Source organism: Topomyia yanbarensis, chromosome 2 (assembly GCF_030247195.1).
Source record: "Topomyia yanbarensis strain Yona2022 chromosome 2, ASM3024719v1, whole genome shotgun sequence".
Taxonomy (NCBI): domain Eukaryota; kingdom Metazoa; phylum Arthropoda; class Insecta; order Diptera; family Culicidae; genus Topomyia; species Topomyia yanbarensis.
The window spans coordinates 21049702-21064178 of NC_080671.1; the positions used below are offsets into that span (position 1 = coordinate 21049702).

The window sequence follows — 14477 nt, forward strand, 5'->3', positions numbered from 1 at the left end:
TTCATTTACGCGGTTTTCATTTACGCGGCTCGTATCCCCCGCGTAAAAAAAAACCTGAGTGTATACTTCACCTTCCAGTCCCTTGCTAATTGAATGCCGTTACAACAGTTCAAAATTGACTCAAGTAGTCGTTAATGCAAAAAATGGAAAAATATGCTGAAAGAAGCTACTTACAATTTGAAACATACTCAAATTCCACAGGTGAGTCATTTTTTCGCTTATAAAGGTTTTAATAATCTCTAAACCTATGTGAATGTCTAACCTTATGTCACCTTTTCCTAATAAGGTAGAAATTTTATTTAATCAAATTTAGATTTTTAGTTGTTTATAAACAACTAAAAATCTAACTTAAGCTAACAATTCTACATTATACGGAAAAGGTGACATAAGGTTAGACATTGACAAAGTGCACTGCATTGCACACAGAAAGACGAGCCCGAGTCCAACCGAAAAATACCGGTACCAAATCCAAGTGGAAAGCAAAACCACAGTATAATCTCTAATTTTGGGTGTAAGAAATAGCAATCACGAAATGATTGGCCCCACTCAACATACCTAATAACGCACTGCTGCTCAGCTCACAGCAACGTGATACATTTAGTCACTCGCGAGCAGCTCATCACGTTGTACGTGTCTCTTCCATTAACCATATTGGAACAATGTCCAGCAGCAATCAGAGCCAAATCGACTATCTAAGTGTGATCAGTGCAGAGGAATGTATGGAAATTGTACGAAACACAAAACAGTTTGAAAAACCATCGATTGTGGACTATACACTGGATAAGATTCCGGGCCATATAGGATTTCTCGGGGAATATTTACAGCTGAAAGTTACCGTAGAGGTGTGTGACTCCAATCGTGCATCATTCGAAACTAACCCAATTGTTTGTCTAATTTAGGACAATGGAGTTCATAAGTGCCAATGCTACTTCCTCAAGTCCCTCCCGCAGGCGGATAAAAATCGGCGGGAGATGATGGAAGAGCTAGGATTTTTCCGAAAGGAATCACAGGTGTACTCTAAAATATTCACCAGCTTGGGTCACAATCAGGAGCCCTCGAAGTGGCGTCCGGAATGTTATCTCGTCCGAGATGATCTGATTGTGCTAGAAGATTTAAAGTGGCGGTACGGTTACAGCATGGTGCATTACAAGAAACCCCTGGAAAGCACCTATTTGCATTTGGTACTGGAAGCGGTAGCTCAGATGCATGCCGTCTCTCTCAACTACGAGTTCAATGTCGTTGGTGGACAAAGGTTGGATGATTTGTATAGCGATATATTGTTTGAGACATCAGTTTCACAAGGTAACAGCTGGTTTATGGCGGGTCTTAGTGTGTGAGTTGCATTGTTTCTATGACAATCGTTGGTTACATATTTTTTTTTTATTTTAGGCTATCAAGGCAATAGCTTTGAATGGGACTAAATACTGCAAAAGTTCCACCAAGAAACAGCTTATACAGCGAGACTTGGATACCAAGCTGCGACAAATATTCGATGTGGTCAAGCCAACGACTGAGTTCCAAAATGTGTTGGTGCATCGTGATATTTGGCACAATAACTTGATGTTTCGATTCGAGAAAGACCCGATCACAGGCGACAATATTGTGGATTGCCCAAAATCATGCGTTCTGCTGGACTTTCAAATTTGTCGCTATCTCCCGCCCGTAATCGATGTTCTTCTAACGATTTATCTAACAACGAGAAGATCTCATCGGGAACAATTTTTAGACGATTATCTGAAGTTCTACCACAAAACGCTAAGTAGCAAACTACGCCAGTTTGATTTGGACCCGGAAAAGGTGCTCAACTGGGAACAACTGCAACGGAGCTTAGGGCACTACAAAATTATCGGCCACGTGTTCGCTTGCGTGTATCTGGCGTTGACCAACATACCGGAAAACGTTTTGGATGACCTCAACCGGGATGATCCGGAGCTGTATCATCAGTACTGCAACGTTAATAGAGACGAGTTTGTATTGAAATACTTGCGCGATGACGAATTCTACCGGGAGACGATGGTGGAATGCGTCGAGGAAGCGCTAGAGTACTTTTTCGGGTTCTGATCGATAGACGAACCGAATGGATTATGGAAAACAACACTGGACATATCTCATTGAACTATTTGTTTCGTAGTTAGTCTAGAACAACTCCAGGGGACTAACCCTTCTTGATATTTGCCTCTTACATGTGGACAATATGAAATCCAAACTGCTAATTAAATTCTTTTTATAAATAATTCAATAAAAGACAAACTAATTAATCGATGCTAGATGCTTCTGCCGGGTTTTATTCGGCTTCAGAATGGAAAGTACCTTAGTATCTGGTAGTCAAAAATTTTAAAGCATTTTGAGAACCATTTTTCAACCAAGTATTCGGCGTTTTTTGACTACTTTTTTACGACAGTTCCAACAGTAGAAAGTACAAAGTTACTTTACGCTCGTCCAGGACATGCCGCAGACTCAGGTGATTCGCATTTCAAATGCCAAAATATCCTGAATCCTGTGTTGCAGAAGAAAAAGAGTTAAGTCACCGGGAAACTCTAAGCTTGCTCATATGACCCTATTTCACGCTTTTCTAAACTTTCTTCATTCCTTCCTTGCTCTCCCTTGAGTACTGTGGCTCTTAATATTGAAAAAAATATATCACCTTTCAGTCCCTTGCTAATTAAACGCTGCAGTAATACAAATGATACCAAGATCGGTTTCAACTTCGATACTCAAACTCTCGATCACCTTGGTGTCAAGCAGTGGAGGCGTAGCCAGTAATTTGGTTTGGAGGGTCCAAATTACTGGCTACGCCTCCACTGCTTGACACCAAGGTGATCGAGAGTTTGAGTATCGAAGTTGAAACCGATCTTGGTATCATTTGTATTACTGCAGCGTTTAATTAGCAAGGGACTGAAAGGTGATATATTTTTTTCAATATTAAGAGCCATAGTACTCAAGGGAGAGCATAGAAAATCATAGATTTTTCAAAAATGCTGTCGCGTCTATTGATGACATTTAATCTGTAGGCCGACTGGGTACTACCGCGTTCTGCAGTAATAGCGAATTGGGATGGTCTGAGCGAACATGGGCGCTATAATCCTACTATAGGCAGAACTAAATATCTGTCGCAGGTGTCAGTTATGTGGGGTAGTGGACTACTAGATAGGTTAGGTCAAGCCCAACAAGTGACCCAGAAAACACCACGTTACGAATAATCAAAAAGAAAGGGACGAGCTGAAAACTCGCAACTTCGAAGCCGTAGCAATGGAGGAGATTTGGTAGGCGGGACAGAAGGTGTGGAGAAGCGGGCATTGAGCGACGGCACAACAAACCAGATGGGTAAAATGTGTCAATGCGCGATCAAGTGGCAGGCGATCAGCGAAAGGATGTGTGCAGTGTGGATCAAAGGTCATTGCTTCACCTACAGCATTATCAATGTGCACAAAGTGAGACCCGAGGATGAGAAAGATGTATTTTATGCGCAGCTGGAGCATGTCTATGACAGGATAGTCTGTATATCATTATAAATGCCAAAGGTCAACGACATATGAATTTTGCAACCTTCCGAGGAATTGTAGTTCGAAGCACCTTCATGGAAATCACCTAATCAACCAACTTAGAACCAAATCAACCACAATACTAGAGGCCGAGGCTTACCAGTGAGCAGTTATGAGACTATCGTGATACCGAGAAACAGAAGAGCAGCTAGGCGTGGCTACTCTTGGGAATAGCTAGAACAACATACGCAACGCCATAGGTAACACTGCCTACCCGAGCAAATAAATATTCATGGGTTCAAACACCACATAGCCCCTTGAAAAGACCTTAAACATGGTCCGTGACAAAATTCACAACCATCAAGACACCATAAAATGGTCTCAATAACCCATAAATACACCAACATATGCTATTTTATATGGGATCTACCGAACCATGGTGGTGGTGTTTTCATGGGTTGAAGCCATTTCAAACACCCATGTCAAACCCCATGAGCATGGGGGTATTATGGGCTTTTCGTTTGCTCGGGTAGGCCGTACTAGGTTCGACAGCTTCGAATGGAGGAAATGACTGATTTGACGGCGACTGCCAAAAGTTAGTTAAGGAGTAGAATGAAGCAAGGGCGAGGATGTACCGTAAGAGGAACAATACAGAAAAGCGCGGAATAGACAAAACGATATATCGACGAAAACATCAGGAAGGAAGATCTGGATAACGAGGCGATGGAACTTCTGTACCGAGTTACGAAAATTCTTCAAGAAGGTGAATCGCTTGAGCAAAAATTATGTGCTACAAACCGACATGTGCAGAAATTCTCATGGCCGATTGTGAGGTGATCGATACATTTATTATGACGAACACTTAAGTAGCGAAGCAGTAGACGACAAGAGTATCGCAAGAATCCGTCTGGGGACGTGCGCAGCCGATGACAGATTCTCAGTACCGGATCTATCTAAGGTCATGAGAAGATAGTACGGTAGAAGAATAATAAATCCGTTGGCAATGATCAACTGTCTTGTGAGCTACTCAAACACGGAGAAGAGGAATTGGCCGGAGCGTTTTTACTGGAGTATTGGATGGAAAGAGTAGTATGTCCCATCTATGAAAAGGCGTTAAGCGGGATTTTTGCAACTGGTTACCGATTAATCACATTACTGAACGGCACTTACAAGGTGTTTTCCCAAATTCTTTGTTGCCACCTGTCACCGTTAGTAAGAGAATTCGTAGGGCATTATGGCCTATAATGCACAAATACGGGTTGCGTTTATGTCTTCAAACAAGTTATTTGCAATAATATTCTCGAAAACTTTGCTGAAGACACCAATTCTCGAACTAACTCGAACTGCAATTGCTGCGCCGAATCCAACAATGCGATCAAATCGATGAATATCCAAATTAGAGTTACTCGTCAATTTAATATTTAAAAAAATTCCGGTCGCAACGGCTATATGAACTCTCAAAAAGTTGAAAACTTCGTCTTCGAAAGTTTTTAATGAACGTGTATTCCAATTTAATAAATTTTAATGATTTTTTCAAGTCATTACTAATCAGGAATCAGGAATCAGTAACGTCTGGCTCAAATGGCACGTTCCCCATGTTGATCGGAGATTTGTGTCTTTTCATCATTTTCCTGATGGGAAGGATTGGGGAAGTGGTAAGGTTAGGGGTAAGGAAAACAACGACACAGAACAATTAAAACAGAGCATTCTGCACCCCCGGAGTGATGCTGAACGATCTGCAGGTGCTACAACAGCAGGAATAAAACTTCCAACCCCCGGAGGGATTTAGAACCTCTACTCAAACAGTGAAAGGATATATCAACACCCCCGAGGGGATATTGTCATTCAAATACGGCTAAAAAACTATAGCTCTTTACCACACTGGGTTAGGAACAAAAGCATATCCTTAAATTTCAGCTCTCTGTACATAGGTTCATCTATGTATGGAGAACCAAAAATCCGGATGCGCAATTGCATTAATACAGGGCAATTGCGTATCAAATGATATGATGTTCCGTAATCGGATTCACAAAGATCACATGAATAATACTCAGCGCGCTGAATAGTAGCCATGTGATAATTGAGTTTGCAATGTCCAGTCAGTGCCCTGACCAGAATACTGCAGTTGTACTTGGAAAAATGCAACAAATTTCTTGACATTTTCGGATTCACATCCGGCAGAAAAGCCTTTCTTTGAACGCAAGTTTGCAAGCTACGCCAATGGTTGGCATGTTCGAATGCAGCCCAAGAGCGAATCTTGTGCTTTATCCAACTTATTGACAGTGGTAGAACTGGTTCTGGACCAACGAAATCAGTCGCAGCGCCAGCTCTAGCCAATTCGTCCGCCCATTCATTTCCAGTAATACCGGAATGACCGGGTACCCATAGAAGGTAGATAGCATTTGAAATGCTAAGTTCTTCGATTTGAGTTCGACATGCGATTACTAATTTCGATCTCGAATCTGCCGAGCTAAGTGCTTTCAGGGCAGCCTGACTGTCAGAGCAAAAATAGATTCTTTTACCGCAAATTCCCCGTTGAAGTGCGGATTGTACGCCACACAGAATCGCAAAGATTTCTGCTTGGAATACGGTACAGTATCTACCAAGCGAATGAGATTGGTTTAATCTCAATTCATGGCAATAGACACCAGCACCGGCTCGGCCCTCCAACAAAGAACCGTCTGTATAACAAACTACGTATTCTTCAAGTTGTCGCTCCATCCAGCCAGACAGCTATTCCTCACGAAGAGGAATTCTCACATTGAAAGTTTTAGAAGGAAAACTACATGTGAGTGTAAGGTCACTGGGAGCAAGTGTATACTCATCCCAAGTAACCATTTGGGGCCACAGTCTTGTGTGGCTAGTTACACGATCTATTGGGTTACTGTTCCAGAGCCCAGTAACCTTAAGACGGTATGAACAAGAAAGTGCTTCTTGTTTCAGAAACACATGTAGTGGTTTTATGTTCAAGAGTGCCTCGAGAGCAGCAGTAGGCGTTGTCGAGAACGCACCAGTCATCGCCATCTAGACCATCCTCTGAAGATGGTTAAACTTTGATTGGATTGTCATGACTTCTCCCTTCTGCCACCAAACAAGGCACCCGTATGCCAGTATTGGTCTAACAATTGTTGTGTAGATCCACTGAATGTACTTGGGTTTGAGTCCCCAAGATTTGCCGAAAGCCCGTCTACATTGGCCAAAGGCCATGCAAGCTTTCTTGATCCTGAAATCGATGTGAGCTGTCCAATTAAGTTTTGAGTCGAGAATTACCCCAACGTACTTAACTTGATCTTCGACGATAATTTCAGAGTCAAAAAACTGCAATGGACGAGCTCCGGTTGTAATCCTTCGTTGTGTGAAAAGCACCATTGAGGTTTTATTTGGATTAACTGATAGTCCAACATGAAGACACCACCGCTCAACAACACATAAGGCTTGTTGCATCAAATCAAAAAGTGTGTTAATGCAAATACCGGTGATCCTTATATGATAATCATCGGCGACACCCAGTTTGAAAAGTTTTAAACATGGAGGTAGAATTTAGCATTGCAGTCATTAATCGAAACATTGATTACTACAAAAAAGTTCAATTTTTCTTTCGTGATGCTACCTAGATCGGTTGTTGCAAAGGAAGCGTTGTGTGAAAATGAAATTGGAGTCGTGGTAGTCATCGTTTTTTAAAGCCGTGTTATCTGCCATTGAAGCATAAGATGACGCACATAAGTGGGTGGTGTAACGAAGATAGAAGATACAATACAAAGGTATTGGTAGAAAAGTTGTATTTTTATATTGAAGCGTATTAACACATTTAAACTTGTTTTTTCAAGTTTCTCAAGTGGGCGCAAAACCTCCACGTCTTTTCGTACCAACAGATATAACTTAATCCAAATGATACATAATATTTCTTAAAACTACACAAATAACACACTTAAAATTAACGGTCTGACTGCATTAAAAGGACCTTCTCCTGGATTCGGCGCAAATCAAACAATATTTGAGAATTTTTTGTGGAAAAATGAAAAGACATACGAACTTCTGCTTTTGATCTTTTATTCGTTATTTATCGATAAACAGAAAATGATTTTTTTTTTCGAAAATTCAAAATGGCGAATCTCGTCGGCCTCTGCGCGCGAAACATCGTTCTACTTTGTCAAGTGACTCTCGTAGTTAACTGAAGTGAGAAATGGATATCGTAATTTTTTTCATCAAAATTTGATCAAGGTGATAATCGCCGAGTATTAAAGCAAAGAAAAAACTAGGGTAACATAATAGGTTTTACATCAACGCAAATAACCCCACAAAATGAGCCGGATGAACTTCGTTTAACAATTCTCGGTGGTTTGTTTACATACGAGTTACGAGAATTCGAGTGTAACAGATGAACGGGTGCTCATCTCACTCGAAATCACGCAATTAACAAGTAAACAAAGTACCGAGATTTGTCAAACATGAACCTCAATCATCGTGAGCTCACTCGCGAAACTTTAATCGTTTATTAACCAAACTTCAAATTTTCTGGCAATGTGCAGATGACCGAGGGAAAATGTCCGAAAACTCTCATTTGTGCGTTTGAATTTTCACTTCGAATTCCATTTTTTCTCAATGTAAACAAGCGCGTCGGTGCCTAGCAACAAGCGTGCGTTCCTGGCTTCCACATATTTTCACCTTAAGCAATGAATGTTTTTAAATGTCTTGGTCATTCGAAATATAATACCAAGTTGCTTGGATGCTTTGGAAACGATATATGAAATATGGTCACAGAAGGACAATTTGCTATGAAGCATGACACCAATATCTTTAATACAGGTTTCTCGTCTCAAGTTGATTCCTTTCAGCGAATAGTTAAATGTAGTAGGGTTCCGTTTACGAGTGAAGGTGATTATAGAGCAATTAGTTGCATTTAGTACCATTCTGTTTAGTTGACACCAATTTGTGAAAATATCAAGCTGCTGTTGCAGAAATCGGGCATCACTTTGGCTACAAATTTTGAAGTAAAACTTGAAGTCATCTGCGTAGGGAAGCTTTAAAGGAGAGATCAACGACATTGATGTATATCTGCAATAAGAGAGGCTCAAGGTGGCTTCCTTGGGCTACGCCAGAGGGAGTGGTGAATGTTTCAGAGATACTGTCACCTATTTTTGATGACATTTCGCGATCGACTAGGCTGGAATGTAACCAGTCCAGAAATTTACCGTGGAAATCAAGGCGCTTAAGTTTCGCTATAGCAATGTCGTGGTTAATTCGATCAAATGCAGCAAACAGATCGGTGTAGATGATAAAGGAGGTATAACTTACTAGATTGCTATTTGTTGAGCGCTTTGGAATCAACCCGTGTTGATCAGCGGAGCTGTAATGTAAGGACTAGGAGTACCGAGAAATGTAATCCACAATTAGCACCTCGAATAGCTTAGACGCTGCACTTAAAGCTGCACGATAGTTCGAGACGATACACTTGCTGCCGTTCTTGTGCACCGGGTATAAGAATAACTTTTTCCGGATGTCTGGGAATGTTCCTGAAGATAACGAACGGTTAAACATAAATGACAATGGAGACGCCACGTTAGCTGCACAATTTTTTAAAATCATTGATGGAATGCCATCTAAACCAGGATTTGATGAGCATTTGAGTCACATTGGATATAAGGACAGAAAGCAAGGAACATTGTTGATGGAGTTGCAGTCAAAGTTATCATTGCTGAAGACACTGCTAAAGTGTTCTCGGAAAAGACTAGAAACTAGACTTCTATGGAGGTTGCTTCTTCATCGCCACTGAGCATAGGATTAGGAAGCCCGCTTTCTTTTCTCTTTTCATTCATGTACTTCCAGAAACTCTTGGGATTGGAATTCAGGTTCTCCTGAAGTCTTTGCTGATATCCTGCGAATAATTTTATGTTCAGCCGTTTGTACGAGTTCTTTCGCCGGCAGACAGTCAACGAGGTAAGTCCTACGCAGCCCGGCTCTGTATTGGGTGATTGTCAGAAGGCATAAACCTGGATTCCACAGATACCAAAAACATACTCCACGCACATTTTAAAACTTTTTCAATGCATATGTGCGAAAATACTGAAATATTGGGTCTAAGTTTTAATAATACGTAATAATTAAAATCCCAGAAAGCCGCTGCTCGGCGTTTTATAGTTTGACTTTTGAGTGATTGACATTTTGGAAATTAATTGCGAATGATTGTAATTAGTATAATGCCCATTTTCACCAATAACATTTTTATTTTTTAAATTTTACAAAACTTTGGTTTTAAACTGTGAAGTTCCGTTCCAATTTTTTCAAAAATTTCATCACAATGATTTAGTTGAAACCCTAAATTCTTGCCATCTTTTTATTTATTTTGCTCCCAAGCCCAGTTCTTTGGGAAAATCCTATCAAAAATACCCATTTTCACCTAAAAGATGTAATTTTTTTAAATTTCACGAAACAAAGTTAAACTGTAAAGTTCCGCGCCATTTTTTTAAATTTCTTCACGATGATTAACTTGGAACCCTAGATCCCTACCATCTTTTTATTTGTTCTGCTCCCAAGCCCAGTTCGTCGGAAAAAAAATTGATCAAATATACCCATTTTCACCTAAAAGATAGATTTTTTTTAGAATTCCATGAAACTTCGGTTTTAAACTATGGAGTCTCGTTTCAATTTTTTTAATCTTTTCACATTGGAACTCTAAATCACTGCCATCTTTTTATTTTTTCTCATCCAAGCCCAGCTTGTTGAAATTTTTTTGAAATCATAAAGCATTACAAAAAAAATTTTGATCTTCGATTTTTTTTCGATTTTTTCGAATTTTCGAAAGTCTCTGGAACTAAAAAAAATAAATTTGTTTTAGCGGTTTTCGTTTGTTTTGCCACTAGATGCTGATGTTTCATGCTATTTTTAGATATATTTCGACAAAAAAAGTTTTTCAATGTTTTATTTTTCCGCCCTTTGGATTTTTTCGAATAGTATGAAATCAATATTCAAACGCCGCCACCTTAATGATGTCCAATTGAGCTAATAAATTGCATGGATTACTTTTTCGATGTAACAAGCATTTTATATAAAACTTTATGCTAAAATTTAAGATGACCATTTTCATTGAAATCTGCCTTGCCTCTCCATAAAAAGTTTGGTTTTAAACTGTGAAGCCCCGTTCCAATTTTTTTCAAAAATTTCTTCACCAGTGGTTTCCTGGGACCACAAACTTTTGCCATTTTTTTCGTTTTGCTCCCCGATCGCGTGTTGAATAGTGTTATAGGGCGTACTGTCCATATCGTATTGTCTACTAAGACATATCGTGATCTTCCTTACCTAGCAACACAATTCCTTTCCCATGATTCACGTAGTGTCTCGTAGTGTAGATGCAGAGGTAGTCTCGGTCTCTGGCCAAAGCGAGTGCCGAACTAACATTCCTTCTCTTCCTCGGTAGAACAGTCATGGTCGTGGCCGGCGTCGTTATTGACCAGTTTATTAAAGTATTGAATCAGTAAACATGCACAGTGAGAATGCTTTATTTCTTCCAAGTGTCATTCTGTTGGTTCATTGTGCATTTTTACTCATTCGGTCAATCACGAAGTGCAATTACGGGCAGTCTACCTAAGCTAAGCTCTAATTAATTAAAATTGTAAATGAATATGTCGAACAGACAAACACGTTAAAAGAGCTTAGCATAGGATAAAAATAAATAATAAAGAATATATACGCTCCACGGGAGATTACAACTAGACTTTTTCAGAACAAAATTTGTTAAATCCTACACATCACACACTGCACACTACTCCGATGCTGCTACCAAAATAGATGATTGTCGCCATCGCGAAAAAAGAGAAATCAAAATAGAAACAAGAGGAAAAGAGGTAAAGCTACTGGGTCGAGGGAAAGTACAAGGTTTCATCTATAAAATCAAAATTTTCGAGTGTAAGGTTTCAAAAATGGTGGCTCCAGCAAAAGGTGTTTTGAAAACCGACCTAATCTGCATGTACGATACAGGTCGCAATTCGTCGACTACAAGCACAAAACCAAAACGATCTTGAGGTGCCCCAACCTGAAAAACATGAAAAATTTCGTTATAGAAACAAAATGGCGACCACTTGAAAATAAAGTATCGTTTTTTCGCAAGATTCTTCCACTTCGGCCGGCTGTAAAAAATCGTTAATGATCAAAATACAGTAATGTTTCGATTATATCACTATGCGTTTATATCAATACTCGTTTATATCACCCCCGATTATATCACGGTTTTCATCTCGATTATATCACGCTTTTTGAAAAACAGACAAGGCACACAACGTTTTGATCCAATTAAGCCACATGTTGTGTCCTGGCACTTTTAAGATTAAAAAAAAAATGATTTGCTTGTTTAAATGTAGGGTAATGAGCCTATTATTGGTTTTCGGACTAGTTTGTTAAGGGTTTATATATGATGAGGTCGGTAAAAAAATCGTGATTCGATGCGTAATTTTTGTATCAATCTTCCTTCTTCCTTGTTTTAGTAACGATTGAATTTGCTCGGAATATTATTCGAAAGTGTACGAACTTGCAGTGTTGTGTGCTGTCTGGATAAATACTGTTTACTCTGAACAATTTACGGCAAGTGTTTCCGGTGAAGTTTTCCTGCCTCAGCTGGAGTTACGGGAAGAGATTTTTCTCACTGAAGCATCAAACTGTGTTAAGTGGAGGCGGTCGAGCAACTATTGCAGACAGCTCCATGGAGTCGAAGGCGGACCTGAATGATAATGGAGTATTTCAATTTATTTCTTATCTACCATTGTTATCAGTCGTAGGGTAATTTCGGGAGAGATGCCGAGAAGGGGTGAAATGCCGCACACTCTGTATCTTGTATTTGGGGTCACTTTTGTGACGTAATGGGATATTGTGAGTTTGTCTTTCGAAGAGTTACACACTGGATATGTAAAATAATCCCTATTATTGACACACCAAGGTTTTATTAAGGAATATGTGGGACCAGTTGCTGATGTTCTAGAGCAGCGGTTCTCAACCTTGTTTGCTCCGCGGACCCCTTCGAAATTACCCTGGGCGGTTGCAGATCCCCACGGCCTAACATCGATTTATATGCTGTCAATATATTATTTTCAGTCTGATACGCTAAAAAAACTTTCAATATCTGCCCGGAAAAGATTTTCCTCTTCGCGGACCCCCAGTAACGACTTCACGGCCCCCTAGAGGTCTGCGGGCCCTAGGCAAGGTGTAAATACCTCTGTCCCATCCCAAAGGACCAAAAGAGTGACATTAACCTTCTTAGCAAAGTCACTCCCAACGTTTAATCATAACCCCCTATAAACTGAAACGGTCGGTACGGTTGTCCTCGTTTCTTCCTCATTCAAGTTTCAAAACGATTCGTTGGTTGAATTGTTCATTAAATGAATAATTCAATTGCCGTATAATATTGAAACATCTTCAAACCCAACTCTGCACAGTAGGCCTGGCCGTTTTAATATTTGCGACATATTGTAATATGCTTCAAATATTAATGTTGACAAGAAAAACACTAAAGGATACCTGCAGTGTTTTCCAGGATGCTTTTCAATACTGGCTGTGTAAGGATTAGAATAGAATAGAAATAGAATAGATGAGGTCGGTAAAAAAATCGAACTTTTTTATTCCTTTATCTTAAAGTATAGATTCTTAAGAAAGTATCTGAAATTTTTATAGAGGTCTAAGTAGTAGAAGCAAAGTTGTAGTGCTGTTCATCTTGTTCCTTTAAGTGAACGGAGGGCGTGACGCGAAACTTTAAACGTGAATAATCTCGAAATCATGTTTTACCAAGATGTTGTGGCGATTAGGGTTCGTCGCGGTGCGGATGTCGGCGGTAAATGGATTGTCCGCACCGCAACCGCAAAAGAACAATAAAACCACACCACTTACCGCAACCGCACTTTATTTACCGCACCGCACCGCGCGGTAATGCGGTAAATGCGGTAAAATTTTTATATTTTTAAAAAATAGTGTTGGAAAATTGTTCATTTGTGTAACAGTATATAATAAAATGTTATTTTTATTCACACGAAATTTGACTTTAAGAGACTTCTCAGAATGTCATGTTTATGAAAAAATCAACTTTTGCATTTTCTATTAATAAAATTCCGTTCATTTTAAGGCAAACATTATACATTCAAAAACGTTCTACTGCAGTAATAGGAAAATTTTTATTTTAGCAACCCTTCAGTTAATTGAAAAAAGGCGAATAAAAATGTAATAAGAAATGAAGTTGCATATTTTTTACTTTAAATTTTCATATTTTCAATGCTTTTGACATATGAAAATAAAATGTATGATTTTCGCATTTACGTAGTAAAACCACCTTTCATTCTTAAAGGAATTTCACCAACAAAAATTTAAAATCGAAATACCAGTACTTTTATATAGTAGCGCATATATTCCAATACAGTGAAATAAAAACATATTGTATTTCATCAATAAGAAGGACGCCATATTTGACGAAAAAATTGATCTATACATTACATCTAATCAGGTGTCCGGTCTCAACCGGTACAGAATTATCGAACATTAGAAAAACTGCAAAAATGTATGATTTGTAGCATACAGCAGAAATGATTTTTTAAAATAGGGGGTTTTACGGACAATATATCTCAAAACTCTAACTTCCGCATTCTTCAAGAAACAGATGCATTGTCATTCAAAAACTAAGATTGCTCCCTTCAAAAATGTATGAAGTGTAACTTTCCTAAGGCTAGTTCGAAAGTTCTAGCATTTAATGTATTTTCCTCTAATATTTTGCCAATAAGCCGAAGGCAAAATCTTCAATTGCAGTGAACGGGAGTCAAACTATGTGGTATTTGGCAAAAAAAGCATCAAAAAACTACAAAATAGTCTTAACTGAAAAATATTAGGACTTAATTTGGTAGAAAATTATACTAAATTTGAATGGAAGTACGCGAAAAAAAGTTATGTAGCATACTTTTTGAGAAAGAGTCCATTAAAATTGACTGTAGAAAAATTCACATTGAATTTACACAGCAATCAAAGTAG

The 14477-nt window shown here is 39.1% G+C and overlaps 1 protein-coding gene across 1 annotated transcript; it reads left to right on the forward strand.

Moving 5' to 3' along the window:
• Nucleotides 1-592: 592 nt before the first annotated feature.
• Nucleotides 593-2267, forward strand: LOC131679228 (uncharacterized). The gene is made up of 3 exons (XM_058959901.1): nucleotides 593-842; nucleotides 900-1331; nucleotides 1390-2267. The coding sequence occupies exons 1-3, from the start codon at nucleotides 660-662 to the stop codon at nucleotides 2059-2061; spliced, it is 1287 nt and encodes a 428-aa protein (XP_058815884.1). The 5' UTR covers nucleotides 593-659; the 3' UTR covers nucleotides 2062-2267.
• The last annotated feature ends 12210 nt before the right edge of the window (nucleotides 2268-14477 follow it).

Coding starts and splice junctions, on each gene's coding strand:
- LOC131679228 (XM_058959901.1), top strand. CDS start 660: ATGTCCAGCAGCAATCAGAGCCAAATCGACTATCTAAGTGTGATCAGT. Junction 843..899: donor AGCTGAAAGTTACCGTAGAG/GTGTGTGACTCC, acceptor TGTCTAATTTAG/GACAATGGAGTTCATAAGTG. Junction 1,332..1,389: donor GGTTTATGGCGGGTCTTAGT/GTGTGAGTTGCA, acceptor TTTTTATTTTAG/GCTATCAAGGCAATAGCTTT.